Source organism: Micromys minutus (genome assembly GCF_963924665.1).
Source record: "Micromys minutus genome assembly, chromosome: 11".
NCBI lineage: Eukaryota > Metazoa > Chordata > Mammalia > Rodentia > Muridae > Micromys > Micromys minutus.
This window is the reverse complement of record NC_137980.1, coordinates 13,724,156-13,738,914: the sequence shown is the minus strand read 5'-3', so window position 1 is coordinate 13,738,914 and position 14,759 is coordinate 13,724,156. Positions and strand designations below refer to the sequence as shown.

At 41.5% G+C, this 14,759-nt stretch overlaps 1 protein-coding gene across 4 annotated transcripts in view; it reads right to left on the bottom strand.

The window, feature by feature from the left end:
- Window positions 1–609: 609 nt before the first annotated feature.
- The window catches only part of SSBP2 (single stranded DNA binding protein 2), a 226,015-nt gene continuing 211,865 nt past the window's right edge, over window positions 610–14,759 (bottom strand). For all 4 annotated transcript variants that reach the window (XM_080924702.1, XM_080924703.1, XM_080924704.1 and 1 more), the window contains 5 exons: window positions 13,347–13,417; window positions 11,848–11,926; window positions 9,979–10,007; window positions 7,106–7,204; window positions 610–1,229 (listed from right to left, as the gene is read on the bottom strand). In XM_080924702.1, the coding sequence (XP_080780828.1) occupies window positions 1,200–1,229; window positions 7,106–7,204; window positions 9,979–10,007; window positions 11,848–11,926; window positions 13,347–13,417 (308 nt within the window). In that variant the 3' untranslated portion in view covers window positions 610–1,199. The remainder of the gene's footprint in view (window positions 1,230–7,105; window positions 7,205–9,978; window positions 10,008–11,847; window positions 11,927–13,346; window positions 13,418–14,759) is intronic.

Below are 14,759 nucleotides of genomic sequence, written 5' to 3'. Positions count from 1 at the left end.
GAGCGGACAGGGCCTGTACACTGCCACCCGAGAGCCGGGACACCAGAAAGGTCAGGTGTCCATCAGTTCTGCTCCAGCAAGCAAGCTACTGGGTGGGAAAACTGGAAATGCTGCAAATCCCTCTCGTGTTCTCATTCTCTGCTCTGTGCTGAAGGCCTGAACCATGTCGGTGTGTCTGTCTGTTTTCAAGTGTCTGTAGAAATGATCATAGGAAATCCAAATAAAAATAAAATATCATTCTTCACTGTATATTATTAACAATTTACTTTTAGATCCCAGGGAGAAGCTGTAAATTCAAACAAGTGGTTTTGTTATGTTTGGATTTTATTGTGTTTAAAAGAGAATGTGCTAAAAATATGGTAAGCCATGTCACTTTATTGCTATGGTCTAGGTAACTTGAGTTAGTGAATGATTTCTGCATCGTCTAAGACAAACAAATCAAGATAGAATTCAATTTAAAGCAGTTATTGCAGAAATGCACTGTGTGAGGCCCTGACTAAGCTTTTGCTGAAGTGTGTCCTTACACACAAAGCACCACACTACTTTGCACAGAAGGTAAGGAAGGCCTGTCTGGACACTAGGATGAAGACACTGTCTCTACTTGGTACACGCTGAGGCTCACAGGCAACTTGTTCAGACACAGTGAATGAAAGCTCTCAAATAAGCAATTTTATTCCTATCCATGATTGCAGACATTTACAAAACCATAACATCTGAGTTCACCTTAAAAAATAACTTATATAAAGCAGTGATGTACACAGCACAAAATAGTTCAGGAAGGGCAGGAGCGACCTTTAATAATTAAAATGTAAACGTGAAAAAAAGGATGGAATAAAAGTCCCTACTTACTTCTACTTAAGATGACATGTGATAATATCTTACAATGTCCTGTGGGTCAATGCACGTATGCATATATGTGCACACAGATCTGCACATATGATGCATTCTCTTCCCCACACATACACACAGATAATCATCGCAGTTCAGTTGGGGGCAATGCTAATGTGCCCCTCCGTACAGTTGCTTGAATCGTATGTGGACCCGCTTTCTTCTCAAAATAGGGGAGAGAGCAGGAACTAAAGGGTGGTCTGGTTGTCTGAGAGTCCTTTGTCTAACTGTACACGATGAGTAGTTTCTTCCGTGGTGGTTCTGTGATGGGCTGACTCACGGTGGTTTTCACGAGGAGACGCGGTGATGGGTCACACACTCATGGTCATGCTGGGGGAGTACTGCAAGGGCAGAGAACCAGGTTAACAGTGATGTCAGTGTGCTTCTCCTTGGCACAGAGGACACGTGAGGGATGCTAGTTTCTACTAACATCTAAGTACGCACCTTAACCTCAGGGAAATAAGGAACAGTAACGAGACAGTTATATGGCTTTACTTAGTTTAAAATCTTAAGTTATTTCCTCTACAAAGCCTGATTCTTTCCCAGGACCTAGATAATTATCCAGTTCTCAGACTCTCCTTCCAAGTCAGATGAGGGGTTTGAAGACAGTTGTAACAGCTGGGCAACTTTAGTTCAAGGATGTATCACCATGAATTGTCTGAGGCCTAGCCTTTGCTATATATAGCCGTGTGAGTGGGGGACTTCCCTGAACTCTCCATCATTTTTATAACAGCCTTTCTGTCAATATTAAGGAGTTTGGGGAGGATTCGGTATAAAATCCTTCAACTACATACTTGATCTGACACACAGAAAGTGCTCAGTGAACAGTTATGTGAGGAGGTATGAGCAACTTCCAGCTCTGCTGAGTCTGTGAGAACACCAGGAGTGCTCCAGTGTGTTAGCACAGGAGACACACACACACACACACATACATGTGCACATAGACACACACACACATACACACAGAGAGCTATGTGCACATAGACACACACAGACACACATATACAGAGATATTTGCACAGACACACACACACACACACACACACACACACACACACACACACACACACGGCCAGGAATCCAGCAACAATCCAGGGCACAAAACTCAGTGTAACAGTATGATGTGGTTGACAAGTGACTTGTCTGAGGCCACCACTGAGTAGCACAGCCCCAGAGTAGAGAGGGCATCTCCTGCAAATGGTAACAGTGTCTGAATGAAAATGGCTTCTAAATTAAACACGTGGACCTTGCAACATCTTAATGTTTGATGGAAAACCTGCAAAAAGCATTTCAAAAGGTCTAATGATCTACTGATGGTAGTGTCTCAGGGTGAGAGATGGGTATTGTCCAAAGGACAAGTTCCACACTGGAGAAAATAGAACACATCCAATAAAAGGCCATGGCTATGTGGTCAGTGGGACATAACCTTTTAGGAAGTTGGTAGAAAGGGGAAAGTGGAGGACCCCAGCAACCTGGGATGGACCACAGGCACAGGCTGAGGTTCAGATGAACCGAGTGGGAAGAGCTCCCCAGGTGAGCACAGTGGGAGGGGCTCAGCTGGTCGGCCTCTACACCGAATGTGTTCTTCTGAGTAAATGTAGAGAATGTACGGAGGGGGTGAGGCTGGAAAAGGGTGGCTGGGCCACAGGGGTGCTGTTGAGTCTTTAACACTGGCTACACCAAGGAGAATCTACTTGTCAGTGAGTAGCCTTGGGTTCTGTTTTAGTAGAAGGGAAGCTAAGTTAAGTAGTTTAACTGACTTCTAAGTTGGATAGCAGGGAACACTGGGCAATAAGAAGAAAGGGCAGAGGGAAATTATGTAATCATATTATAATGTCAATGAATAAAAAAATACATTCAACCCAGAGGAAAAAAGGCAGGGTGAGAAAAAGCAAGTCACAATAAACCACTGGTTCCACCGGATATAAGGAATTTCTTGTGCTAAAACGTGCACACCCAACTCTGTGGCAACATGGCACACAAGGTTTCACATCACCAGTGACTTCAGCATGCTGCAATTTCTTACTCGCAGCCTCGGATTAAATATGTCACATGATATAACTATATAACTATATATATAAAACCTTATATATATATATAGTTATATATAATGCATAGAATACAGTGATATTTAGACAAGAACAAACAATAAGACAAGGGTGCATCTCTATAGAAAAATGGGCACAGAGAAATTTATCCCATGCTCTCTACAATCCTGTAGCTGATGTAAGAACAGGGATAGCCTCATGTGGGCCAGCAGAACCTGTGCTGATGGAACATTCTACTCCATTCTGGCCAGCACAGGCTCCACACGCATGCAGCTTCTAGGCTCTTGAGATGTAGCTACTGAAAGTTGTGAGGTAGAAAGTTCATGTGTTCAGCATGGCTAGATCACCAGCACTATTTCAAAGTACAGGCTTTGCAGCGTGGTGCTGTGTCATGACTGAGGCCGGGAGGTAGGATGGCCCCCTGCAGAGCCCCACAGGAAAGCTTCTGGAAATGTCTGGGTAAAACTCCAGACAGTCTCCACTGATTGTACAGCCTGGGCAATCTGGATTCCAGCTCACTCATAAGTCACATGACGATAAAGAAAACTATAAGATGCTTTTCATTCTCCTATATGTCAGCTAATGTTACACATGTTCTGCTGTCAAGTGTTTATTAGCTGCTGTAATCCCTTTACATGAGTCCTTGTTAAAATGTGGTATAGAAAATGTCTTGAGAAAACTTACAGAAAAGAGAAAACACTGTTGATATATCAGGAAGTTAGAAGTCACTTTACCCATGAAAGAACTGAGGAAAACAATTAGGTGTAGAGAAACCAAGGGTCAGGCACCAGCTCCGAGAAATAAAACTCTGAGTTTACTAGACTCTAACAAGGACTATCTACTGAGTAGCACAAACAGCTGCAGAATGACACAGACTGACAGGATGCACTCCTGCCCAGGCACCCCTGGAATGTGTCACATGGTCCTGTAAGGCTGTAGACTGTTCACTGCCAGTTTCTATTACTGAAACGGATTCAAGAAAACGAAGCTAAAGGGAATTACAAAATTCTAGGAAAGGTCCCAGAATGCAAGCAAAAACGAGCACTGCCGTGAACCACCTTCTTCAGAGCACCGAGGAAGCAGCTCACATTCTCCCAGGAGGAGGAAGTGCTGAGAGGCACAGTCTTCCTGCGTGTGGTGCGGACTCAGGCCATGTGTGGATACTGTAGGGTGAATACTGCGGTGCTGTGATGTCAGGTCTGACTGCCTGCACCACCCAGTTTCTGGCTCTCCTAGAGGATATAATGGCCCTGCAGTGATTGACAGCACGCTCGTTTGGCTTAAGGGGAAAAAGTAGAACTAAAGCTATTATTTTAAACATATATCTATTTTACCTGTTTTTCAAAGTATACTTTGAGATAGCAGGTTCTAGTATAAACTTGTACAGTCTTTTCCTTTCTTATCACCTAATTAATGTTCAATGGAACCCATTAGACGTAGTCATTAAATCTGCTAGAATACTTTAGATACACCACTTTTCTAAGTATTGGTTTCTATAAATTTTTTGTTTTCTTAACGAGAAATAAGGAGTAGTTATATTCCTCTGAGTATAACATGGAATAATGTAATGTTTATGTGACCACTTACACTTGGGCTTCCATGGTTTCCCAGCAGTAACAGCAGTGGACAGGACAGGCGAGGTGGGAGGGCTGTCTGCCACCATGTCACTATTGAATACTGTGGTCCTCACAGCACACCTGCTAATCTGATTATAGACTAAGGCCATAGGGAAACATTCTTCAAATTAATCCAACTGCTTTCTTCTCTTCTGAGCCGCTTCTGTATCTGCATCATGCAAAGCAAGTATTTACAGCATGTGAACACTAGGGGGCAGCTCTGTGTCTTGAAAGAAGGAGTCTTGTTTTGGTCAAATACTTGGCCCTGCCAATCTTGTCTTGCAGTGTTGGCTTTGTGAATTTTGGCATGTTTGTTTTGATGTAATTAAATCAAGTAGCATGTCAGGAGAGCGCGGGTTACTATCTAGTATACAGTAACACTGCACAGTTGTTTCCTTTCTCTGGCCTTTTGGTTTAACCTCTAGGGAGAGCAGCAGCCTCCCACTGCCAAGCACAGGAGGCCTTGAACATTGGGATTTTTGAGTTCACTGTAGTTCCACATCTTCTCAGTTACAGTACAAATAAAGCCACCGGAGACACCTCATCCTACAGTGTCTTGTCAGTACAGTCTGTCTGTCTTCCTCTCCGTTCACTGCTTGGTCTACTTTAAAACATATATTAAAAAGTGCGGTGACATTCATATGTATGAAGTGCACTCAAGGGACTCCACAGCAGAGCACATGGAACTAGAGAGCAGGAAAAAGTGGACTGGGGACAGCAAGAGATTGGAGGGGACAGATAAACTGTAAAAAAGGAGTACACATCAGAGAACTGTTCTAAAAAGCATTTCTTTATGATCAATTACTAGTATGTGCGTGATTGTGTGTTTTACACCTACATGCCTAAGGCTGCAAGTGGAACATTTAAGGAGCCCATCATGACCAGCATCTAAGCGAATTCCGTGTGACGAGCCACTCAGTGCTGGCTTTTTGTGCCGTTTATGTCAGAGTTTGGTCAGTTGTTGAATGGGGTGGAATTCTATTTCATACATGCTCTATTTTTCCTCCACAGTTTATTTCGCCCCTTTGCTGTCAACAGTGTATTACAGAATGCATATGTGTTAGTCCGGCAGATGATCTACCCTGCGAACATCTGTTAACTGTGCTCCCTAGGGACAGACGAGCCACTCTTCTCATTGTTTCCTACCTCGCACGCAGCACAATAAGTGGACCGAACTGACTCGCATACACCTCGTTAGCTCACACTATGTCACTGCTGAAAGTAGGCAAAAGGAGATAAATGTGTTTTATTAGATGAAGTGAACATTGAAAATGACCGACTTGTCCACATTCCCGATGTGAACCAGAGACCAAGGTTCTAAAATATTAACTCGTGTAATTTCATGTGTGGCTGAAACTGAGCTGCCTCCTGATTTTTCCTGCTTACTCACTGATGTCTGGCTATCTCATGTAATTTTATCTACCTTCTTTGCCTTCACCAATCACATAAATAAAGCAAATTCGAGAGCAGAAAAAAAAAAAAGAAAAAAAAAAAAAACCCCTTTTGTAGAGCCTATATTCAGGAGCAGTGGAGACTAGAGGTTGAGACCAAGACGCAAAAGAATCCACAGAACATCAAGCCCTGGACGTCATGGTGGACATCACTCTGTACCACAGCAGGCTCTGTTAGGCATGCTGTCAACCTCTGTAGTGGCAGCCCTGGCAAAGGCTGAGTCAGGCAGCAAGGTAGCACGCAGGGCCCGTGCGCCTTTGTCAACCAACAGATTCATGGGTCCTATACCGATAAAGCTCACCTGGACTCTGCACCATTTTGTTCTATAATCCAGCTCAGTGGTCCCAGCATAGAGCAGCCCCTGAAGTCCCTAACTAGCCCTTTCAACCCCCTATCTTCCAGAAATTCTGAGTCCACCAGGTCTTGAGGGGTTTCTATAAAACTTGAAAGAATTCCTCGAATGTTTCAGGAGTGAGGTAAGAGTTGAATGTTATTTCATTTCATAGTAACTTTTTGAGAAGGGCAGTTATCTAGTCATCCCAGGGTCGAGCATACTGCCCTGGCACATAGAAATGATTATAGGCTGTTTGCCAAATAAACAAATGAACTTTATAACTTCCCTTTTGTCCTGTATACATCCATGGAGATCACCTATAACCCTGTAACAGCACTTTAAAATGCCACAGGCGTCTAGGTCAGGCTGACAGGCCACCAGTGTGACCTTCACTTCATCAAAGCCACGACACATGTAGATTATTGTCACAGTTTTACAATGACAAAATCTAGAACAGATCTGATTTTGCAGTGCCCTACACATTTTGCTAGAAGGCAGAGCGTGTTAAAGAGGTAACCTGCTTTCTGTTTGATTCTTCACAACGGATGTTCTTTACAAGAAAATCACTCTGAAGGTTTTGGTAACTGCACATAAATAAAATGGTTTATTAAATCCCTTTTCCCACAAAACTGCACTTGAAGATTCTCTGACTTTTGGAAGACCAACATACTGAACCCTCTATAAGCATCAATAATAAAGTTCTGAGCATGTGCTCTGAGAGGAGAGCTCATGAGTGTGTGCACAGAGGCATGGTCAGGGTTACTTACGCTCTCACTCTGAAAGGGATTTAGGAAATTGCCCCCCATTTCGCCGTCATCCCTTGGAGTGCCCGGCTGGTTACTCAAGCTCATATTATTGGGAGAATTCTGTAAACAAGATTCAGAAAAGAAGTCACTATTGAAGATTTTCATTTCCCTCCCACACTGTAGTGCTTCAAACACCAAGTGCACAGCAGCGTCACCACCACTGAGGGCAAAATGCTGCTACCTGGCGTCTTCCGCACACATAGGTCACACTATGCACCAAAACAAGTGTTAACATTTTTGCCCATCAAAGTTTGAAAACAAGCAAAATCCCGAAATAATCCAGGGTAACTATTTTTTACTCCCAGAATCAATGTTTACTCAACGCCTCGCCCTCGGTTTATAGACTTTCAAGAACTGCACAGAGTTAAAAATCAAGTTTCCCAGCAGGAGGCTGATGAGGAGAGCCCACTCATGGATGACGCATGGTGGACACTAACTCCCTTAGTCATTTTACTAACCAAACTTTGAAAGGTCATTGCTTTAATAGATATTTCCCTTTAATTCTCCGTGCACATTGGAGATTATTTTTATGTGAGTCATAAGGAAGAAAGGAAGGTCACTGAGAAAGAGACACCTTAGGACTGGAACACTGTGTGTACAGCTTTGACTGCTGTAGACGCACCTTACCATTCCTTTAACAGGGCTTTCCCGTGCCCTGTCTCCAAGACAGAGCAGCTGCTATTAGCAATGCACGTGCAGCTAGCGGGGCCTTTGTGGAAGCCTGTTACGTGTGCTTGCCTTATCATTACGGTGCTCTTTAAACTATGCATGAGAGCCAAGCCACAGGCAAGGGCAGAATGACATACGCCAGTTTATACAGCCCTGCAGTGGAGACTCAAGACCTTCAACTTCTGCTTACTTGAGTTTAAAAAAATTGAGGATGAAACACTTATTTTTAAATGGAAGAGAGATTTTTTTTTTTTTTTTTTTTAGATTATTTTGCTTTGCACCATATGGCTTATATTTTGGTTTGGAATTAAAAATTACTTAGAACATTTTGATTTACTACAGCAAGGTCTATCACAAACATTAAAGTTTTATGAATGAGTTCCTAAAAGAACACGTGCTTTAAAAATTTGGCCAATTTGAATGCAGCTTCTCACTGCCTCACGGAGCCCAGGCAGGGAGGGTCTGAGAGTGAGGCCCCTCTGAAGCCCAGACGAGCGCTCTGTGCCTCAGAGCCAGACTTCCGCAGCAGGAGAATGCCATCGCCCCTGACACGTTCTTCCTCTGACGACGTTAGTTACCCACAAATAAAGAAAGGCTACTATATTCTGAAGTAAACCCAATGACTTTTATTTCCTTTAAAATGTTTTCTAAATGCATTAGTTGAGATTTGTTAATTACTAGAGCTGTTAATTAAGTAATAAACTGTGCGTTGAAAACAGGAGTGATATTGCTGACTGTGGTAGTCTGAGTGAGAACAGCTCTACCTGCTGAGTCATTTCGCTAGCCAGTCTTCAATTTCTATCTATTTTTAAAACACCCCCTTAATTAGTAATTTATTGTTTCTTCTATCCTCAAAACTTGACCCAAACTTTTGAAACTTTTTCCAGTTTGGTCTGCTCAGTTACATGGAACTTCTGGGGGGGGGGGTGATAATCTTAGGTCCTGGGGAATGATCTCAGGTCCGGGGAGATGATCTAAGGTTCTGGGGATGATCTTAGGTCCAGGGGTGATGATCTTAGGTGGGGGGGTGATGATCTTAGGTGGGGGGGTGATTATCTTAGGTGGGGGGTGATGATCTTAGGTAGGGGGGGTGATTATCTTAGGTGGGGGGTGATGATCTTAGGTGCGCTTATCTTTGGAGTTAGAGCTCAGCATGTGTCCTTGGTACACTGTTCTTTACCCAATGAATGGATCCCCATGTAAGGAGAAGCCACTTGAAGATGGAGAGATAATGTTTGTTTCCAAACTCTTGCTTTGAAAGCAGACTTTATGAATAGCACTTCTCACAGAGGTAAGTTAGTGTTTGTTAAAAACACATTCATTCAAGTGTCCACAGAAATTGTATAGCTTGGTAACCAGACTCTCCAGGTCCAATGTTAAAGTTGTGGTTTAAAATATTTTAGGTCTGAAGTCTTAGATTCAACTGTTTTACAGCTGACTTAATCTTATTTTATTTTATTTTTTTTGTGGTGCTAGGGACTCTATATTATTATACAAATATTGGCGGAATAAAAGCATAGTTGTCCTTCAGTGAATTTCTCTTCTTACTGATCTGCAGCAAGCTTTGAAAGGGAGTCATTTTCGCGTTAGCTAATTTCAATTCTCATCAAACATGTTAAATGTATTTGACTCAGAGAACAACTTTAATTTCGTTATGATCTATTTATAAGTTATTCTTTAAAAATATGTAAATCATCTTATGAAAAGATTCATTTTATGTATTCAAATAGTCGAAGGAGGAAAAATGCAGACACGTTTACTTTTCCACATGAATTAATATAATTTCCTTCTAATTCCTTTCCTACTGTTTGAGGACTAGAGAATGGCTGCATATCAACACTGTCTAATGAAGTCCTACAAGACCAAGTCGACATGCAAATGCAGTGTCCTTATTCCATATACCGCCAACTTCTCCAAAGTGTCTGTTGTCACACTGCTGTAGAAATGCTGCAAACATTTACAGCTTTTCAAAAGATCATCCACACTGAGTGTAGCATCAGAACATTTTCCTTCCCAAAGATCATATATACTCACATTTTGATTGATAAGTAATCATGTCTGAACTTCTATGTTCAAAATTTATATTGACGAACAACATTAATAAAACTCATTTAGTAACATTAGAATTGCATGTGGAGATAAAACAGAGAACGCACATTACTTACCTTGGAAATACTGTCCATATCTCCTGAGCCTGAACAAAGTGTGAAAAAGACAAGTGTCAGTAGGTGAGACTTGTGCAGTGGACCTGCTGAAGGGCGTGGGCTGCCTGACAGCCCAGAGCCAGCTGCTGCTTCCCATCACCTGATCCCAGAGCAGGAGCAGAGGCAGAGCTACAGACCCGTCCCCTCGGAGACCATTAGAGACACCAGCTACATGCCTGGCATAATTAAAACACTTAAATGTTTATATAATATATACAAATATATATCTTAATGAAAACGATGTTGTAAAGGCGATAAAATTTAAGTCAGACATTTCTAGGAGTATCTAATGATATTCTAAACCAAATATTACAAAACATTTCATTAATATTAAAAATAGATAGCATTCCATATGCACAATAGAAACCAAGCATATCTCAAAGATATGCTACAATTTAATTTTGATTCTTGAGAGACAAAGGCAATGGAATTATACAGTAAATAATTAATAATCCTAACTTTGTCACAATATCAGTTCTACTTTGAACTACTTTATTCTTAACAATTAATCCTAATGTAAAATATTCTAACATTAATAACAGCATTTACTGAACAGCATAATTAGCATGAAGTGTTAGCATGACTGGCTTGTGAGTAAAAAGATCCAATAGTGTCATATACCCAATGCACAAATACTGCACTAGTACGTAATTACAGAAATGTTCAGTGCAAAGTAACAAACTAGTTGTCAACCACTGTGAAACTTCTGGATGTTTGAATCTAGTAATAATGTAACCCCAGCTTTCTAACTATGACCACTTTCTTTTTTCACTAATTCTCCAACTTGACAGATTAAGAGAAACATGTTTTTAATACACTGAAAAATCAATTTCTGTAACAGTGCTGTCCAATTGAGCATTATGGGAAGATGTCTATGTTTCTCTGAGATATTCATTGTGGTAGTCAGGAAAAGGATGTATGTCTGCTGTACACAGGTGGGTGGCAGCATGCCTGAGGATTTGAATGTGAAGTTCTAACTTTAAATTAAATAGTTATTTATGCCTATTGGCTACCATAATCAGATCCTCATGTCAACAAAAATAAAATGAACCCAAACCTTGAAGTCTAGGAAAAATAAGTATGGGTTCTTAAAAGCACAAAAGCCTAACAATGTGTTGCAAACAGTTTCTGTAAGCAGGTAATACGGCCTTTCAGAGACTCGAGGGGCATGCATTGACTGAGTAGGGAAGACGTCCCAGATGAGTGTAACCACATGAGCACAGCTGGTGTGCAGGAAGGGAGAGGCCCAGTGTCAGCCTTCAGACTAGCTCATGACAACAAACACTGTTCTTAGACCTTCTACCCAGGAACACTGTGTGTTAAGAGACCTAGTCAGTTTGTTTTCCTTTTCTCTACGTAAGCTGGTAACTACCGGTATACTTGAGCCTGGCTCTATCCTGAAGGCAGGTGCAGATCATAAGGGAATTATTAGTACTATCTAAGCTGGTTACTAACTTTATTTTAAAATCGGGCAAACATTAAAATACACAGCATTATGTTCACAGTCTGGAGAAAGACCCCCGTGAGAAGGACAGAGAAGCCCTCTGCTCTCTGCCCTGCACATGCTGAGCGGAAGAACAGAATTCCTTTGGTCACAAGACACTCAACACTTTCTTAGGTCTGTGTTGATACTCATGGGGGAAACCACAGAGAACAACCCTCACACTCCTGAGTTTCAAAGGTTCTCCAGTTCTCACAACCCATACACCTTGGGTTACACCTCCATTCTGATGACATGGAAGGGCTTTGCAGACTATAATACCCATGGAATAAAATTAACACTTTATTTTGAATTTATTCTATCCATCTGACATAAAAACTGAGCCTTACCTAAAGAGCCGTTCATGTGATGGGACTCCATTCCTCCTAATCCACCCATGGGTCCATCTGATCCAGGGCCCATTGGAAACTGTTTTTAAAAATGAATAAAGTAATTGTGACCACAAGGAAAATGACATTAACATTACTTATTAACATCACAAAGATTCCCTGGCTTATCTCCAGTTGTGGAGACTCCAGGATACAGGCTGTAGACTGTCGTCTCCATCTCTCCCATCTCTGTACTGGATGCTAAGGCTAATATTTTCTGCCCATTTTCTCTCTCAAGGGAGTAAATATGGAAAGCATATACAGAAGAGAAGATCAGCATTCTCTCCTTGAGAGCATTTGTGTTGAACCATGATGCCAGTAACAAGTCTTCCTTGGAAGGAAGTGGGCACAGGAGATAATTTCCTACTTAGAGCTGACCATCACTAACTGTCCTTAGTCATGTGTGCCCTGTCAGCTTAGTGCACACACTGCAGCAGCTCTGGTCACACCTTTAAAGCACTGCAGCTGTTTCTTTAAGTAAAATCTCCCTTAGCAGTAAGTAGTTGTGAACAGAGATGCTTGCATAGGTAGGGCTGTGATGGGAGGAGCCAGGGCAGTGCCCTTTCCTTTCCCCTGACTCCTCTAGAATGATCCCATTTCCCAAGCTGAAATCATATTCCATCGCATGTGGGCTGCAGTGCTGACTGCAGTGTGTATGAACAGTGGGACGCTTGAGAAGCACACTAGCCGTCGGCACCACAGCAGATTAAACAAGAAAGGAGGGGGGGAGGAAGAAGGAGCTGGGAAAGTGGGAGGAGGGAGAGAGGAAGACGGGCAGAGAGGCTGGGTGGCTTAGGGGGAGACTGTTCAGATAAGGCTGACTGCCCACAGCTCTGTGCAAACATGGCTGTCTTCTACTCCTGCGAGGAAGCAGACCACATGGTCGTACGGCTTCCAAGAAGAAGCACAGGCTGCTGCTTATGACTAAGGGTCTAAACAGACAACACTGGCAGGAAAGATGGCCTGAAAAAGGCACTTTCCACGAAACCTGAAAAGCTGAGCTCAATCCCCAGGATTCCCGAAGTAGATGGAGCGACAAGCTGTTACACGTGGTTTCTGTTGACTTCCTTACACACACACACACACACACACACACACACACACACACACACACACACACACACACACACAGGATATATCCCCAACACTGATGAGCGAGAAGCTGACTGAATGGACCACTTTCACTCCGTCCTTTAGAGTGACGCTAAGAAGTTAAACTGAACCAAACAGCCATGAATGTGCCGTGTTCTACTCTTTTCTCTGCCCCTGCAACTATAAAAGGAATTTAATATTTTAAAAGACTCTAGACTAGAGGCATGTAAGTTTTAATCACCTTAACACAAAAATGTATTTGCTGACTTTTTTCAATTTTAGCTACCCTGCTATTTACAAGCATAACATTTATATTTATTTGGATCATTACTATATTATAGTTCAAATACATTAAAACTTATATTTACATTAGGTCTGTTAGGCCCAGGAGGTACTGCATTCATTAAAGTATACATGTTGTCTCCAGAATTGGTTGAATCTGAAACAAAACATGACCTAATTAACCAAAGGTGATCCTGGTACACACAGAAACTGACACACACTGACACAGTCACTACTAATGCTTGGAAGCAAACACTTGGCAGCCATTTCTGATCCAGACTTTAGTGTTCTAAAGCCATAAATTACAAACATGATGACATGTATAATTATTTCAGTAATTTATGTCAATTGAATATTACTTTAAGAACAAACATTGCAATACTTTTTCATAAAATGTGGATTATTTTTGCTCCATAAACAATGACATATACATAGCAGAGAATTCTAAAACTTCAACTTTAGTAGCTTTCTAATTTCCAGAATTTTCTTAGCTTTCCTATGAAAAAGAAAATCGAATTTTAGGATAAAACCGTAGAACATACCGACATAACTTCAAAAGTGAGATGACAAGGCTGGAGAGAAACTCTCCTGCGTGGAGTCAGAGCCAGACCCTCTACTATGTTTCCTCTCCTTTAGAGACTCTTGTTTTAGGCTTTACCTGGCCTAGAATTCACTTGGTAGATCAGGTTAGCCATGAGCTAGCAAATCCTATCTCAGTCTCCCAAGTACTAAGTAACAGACACGAATGACAACACTTGAATTTCAACAAAAGTTTTTGGTAACTTTTTTTAGTCCTCTTATTAAAATAACTACAATATGTTCTGTATACATGTATGCAATCTTTTACACTATTCTAAATCTTATACTTCATGCCTACCAGCCAATTCTAATTAAATCTCCACATGTATTTTCAAAGTAAACCTAGAGAGTAAATTATTTTACATTGAAGAAGTATTAGTTGTGAACCACAGTTTTCAATTTTCTCACAATTATAAAGTTTACTTAGCTGTGTAACAATAGTCTTTATTTTGAAAATGATGAAGTACCTGAAAAATGTATTTTGTATTGAGTTGAGAGGGTAAAACAAGACACTTTCTCATAGGAGTGATCAGAGATAGAGAGATCTAATTGTTTCTGCCCCCTTTGTGTAACTACTCCTTAGACAACAAATAGCTCTGACTTTAGGATGTGTCACTTAGAGTGAGAGAGACATTATTTGCTGGTCATTTATTAACAGTGATGTATCAGTCTCAGTACTAGATTTCCCTTTTAAAACAGGGTCCCACAATGTCTACCTGGCTGTCCTGGAACTCACCATGTAGACCCAGATAGCTTCAAATTCATATGGACCCACCAGCCTCTGTCTCTCAAGTGCCAGGGCTAAAGGTGTGCTGGTCTGCTCAGCTAGATATTACTTCTAGAGCAGAATACATCATAGTATTCTACGCAGACCCTCACCCTGACCTTGGCTTTGAATACAAAGTGAGGTCACAACCTAT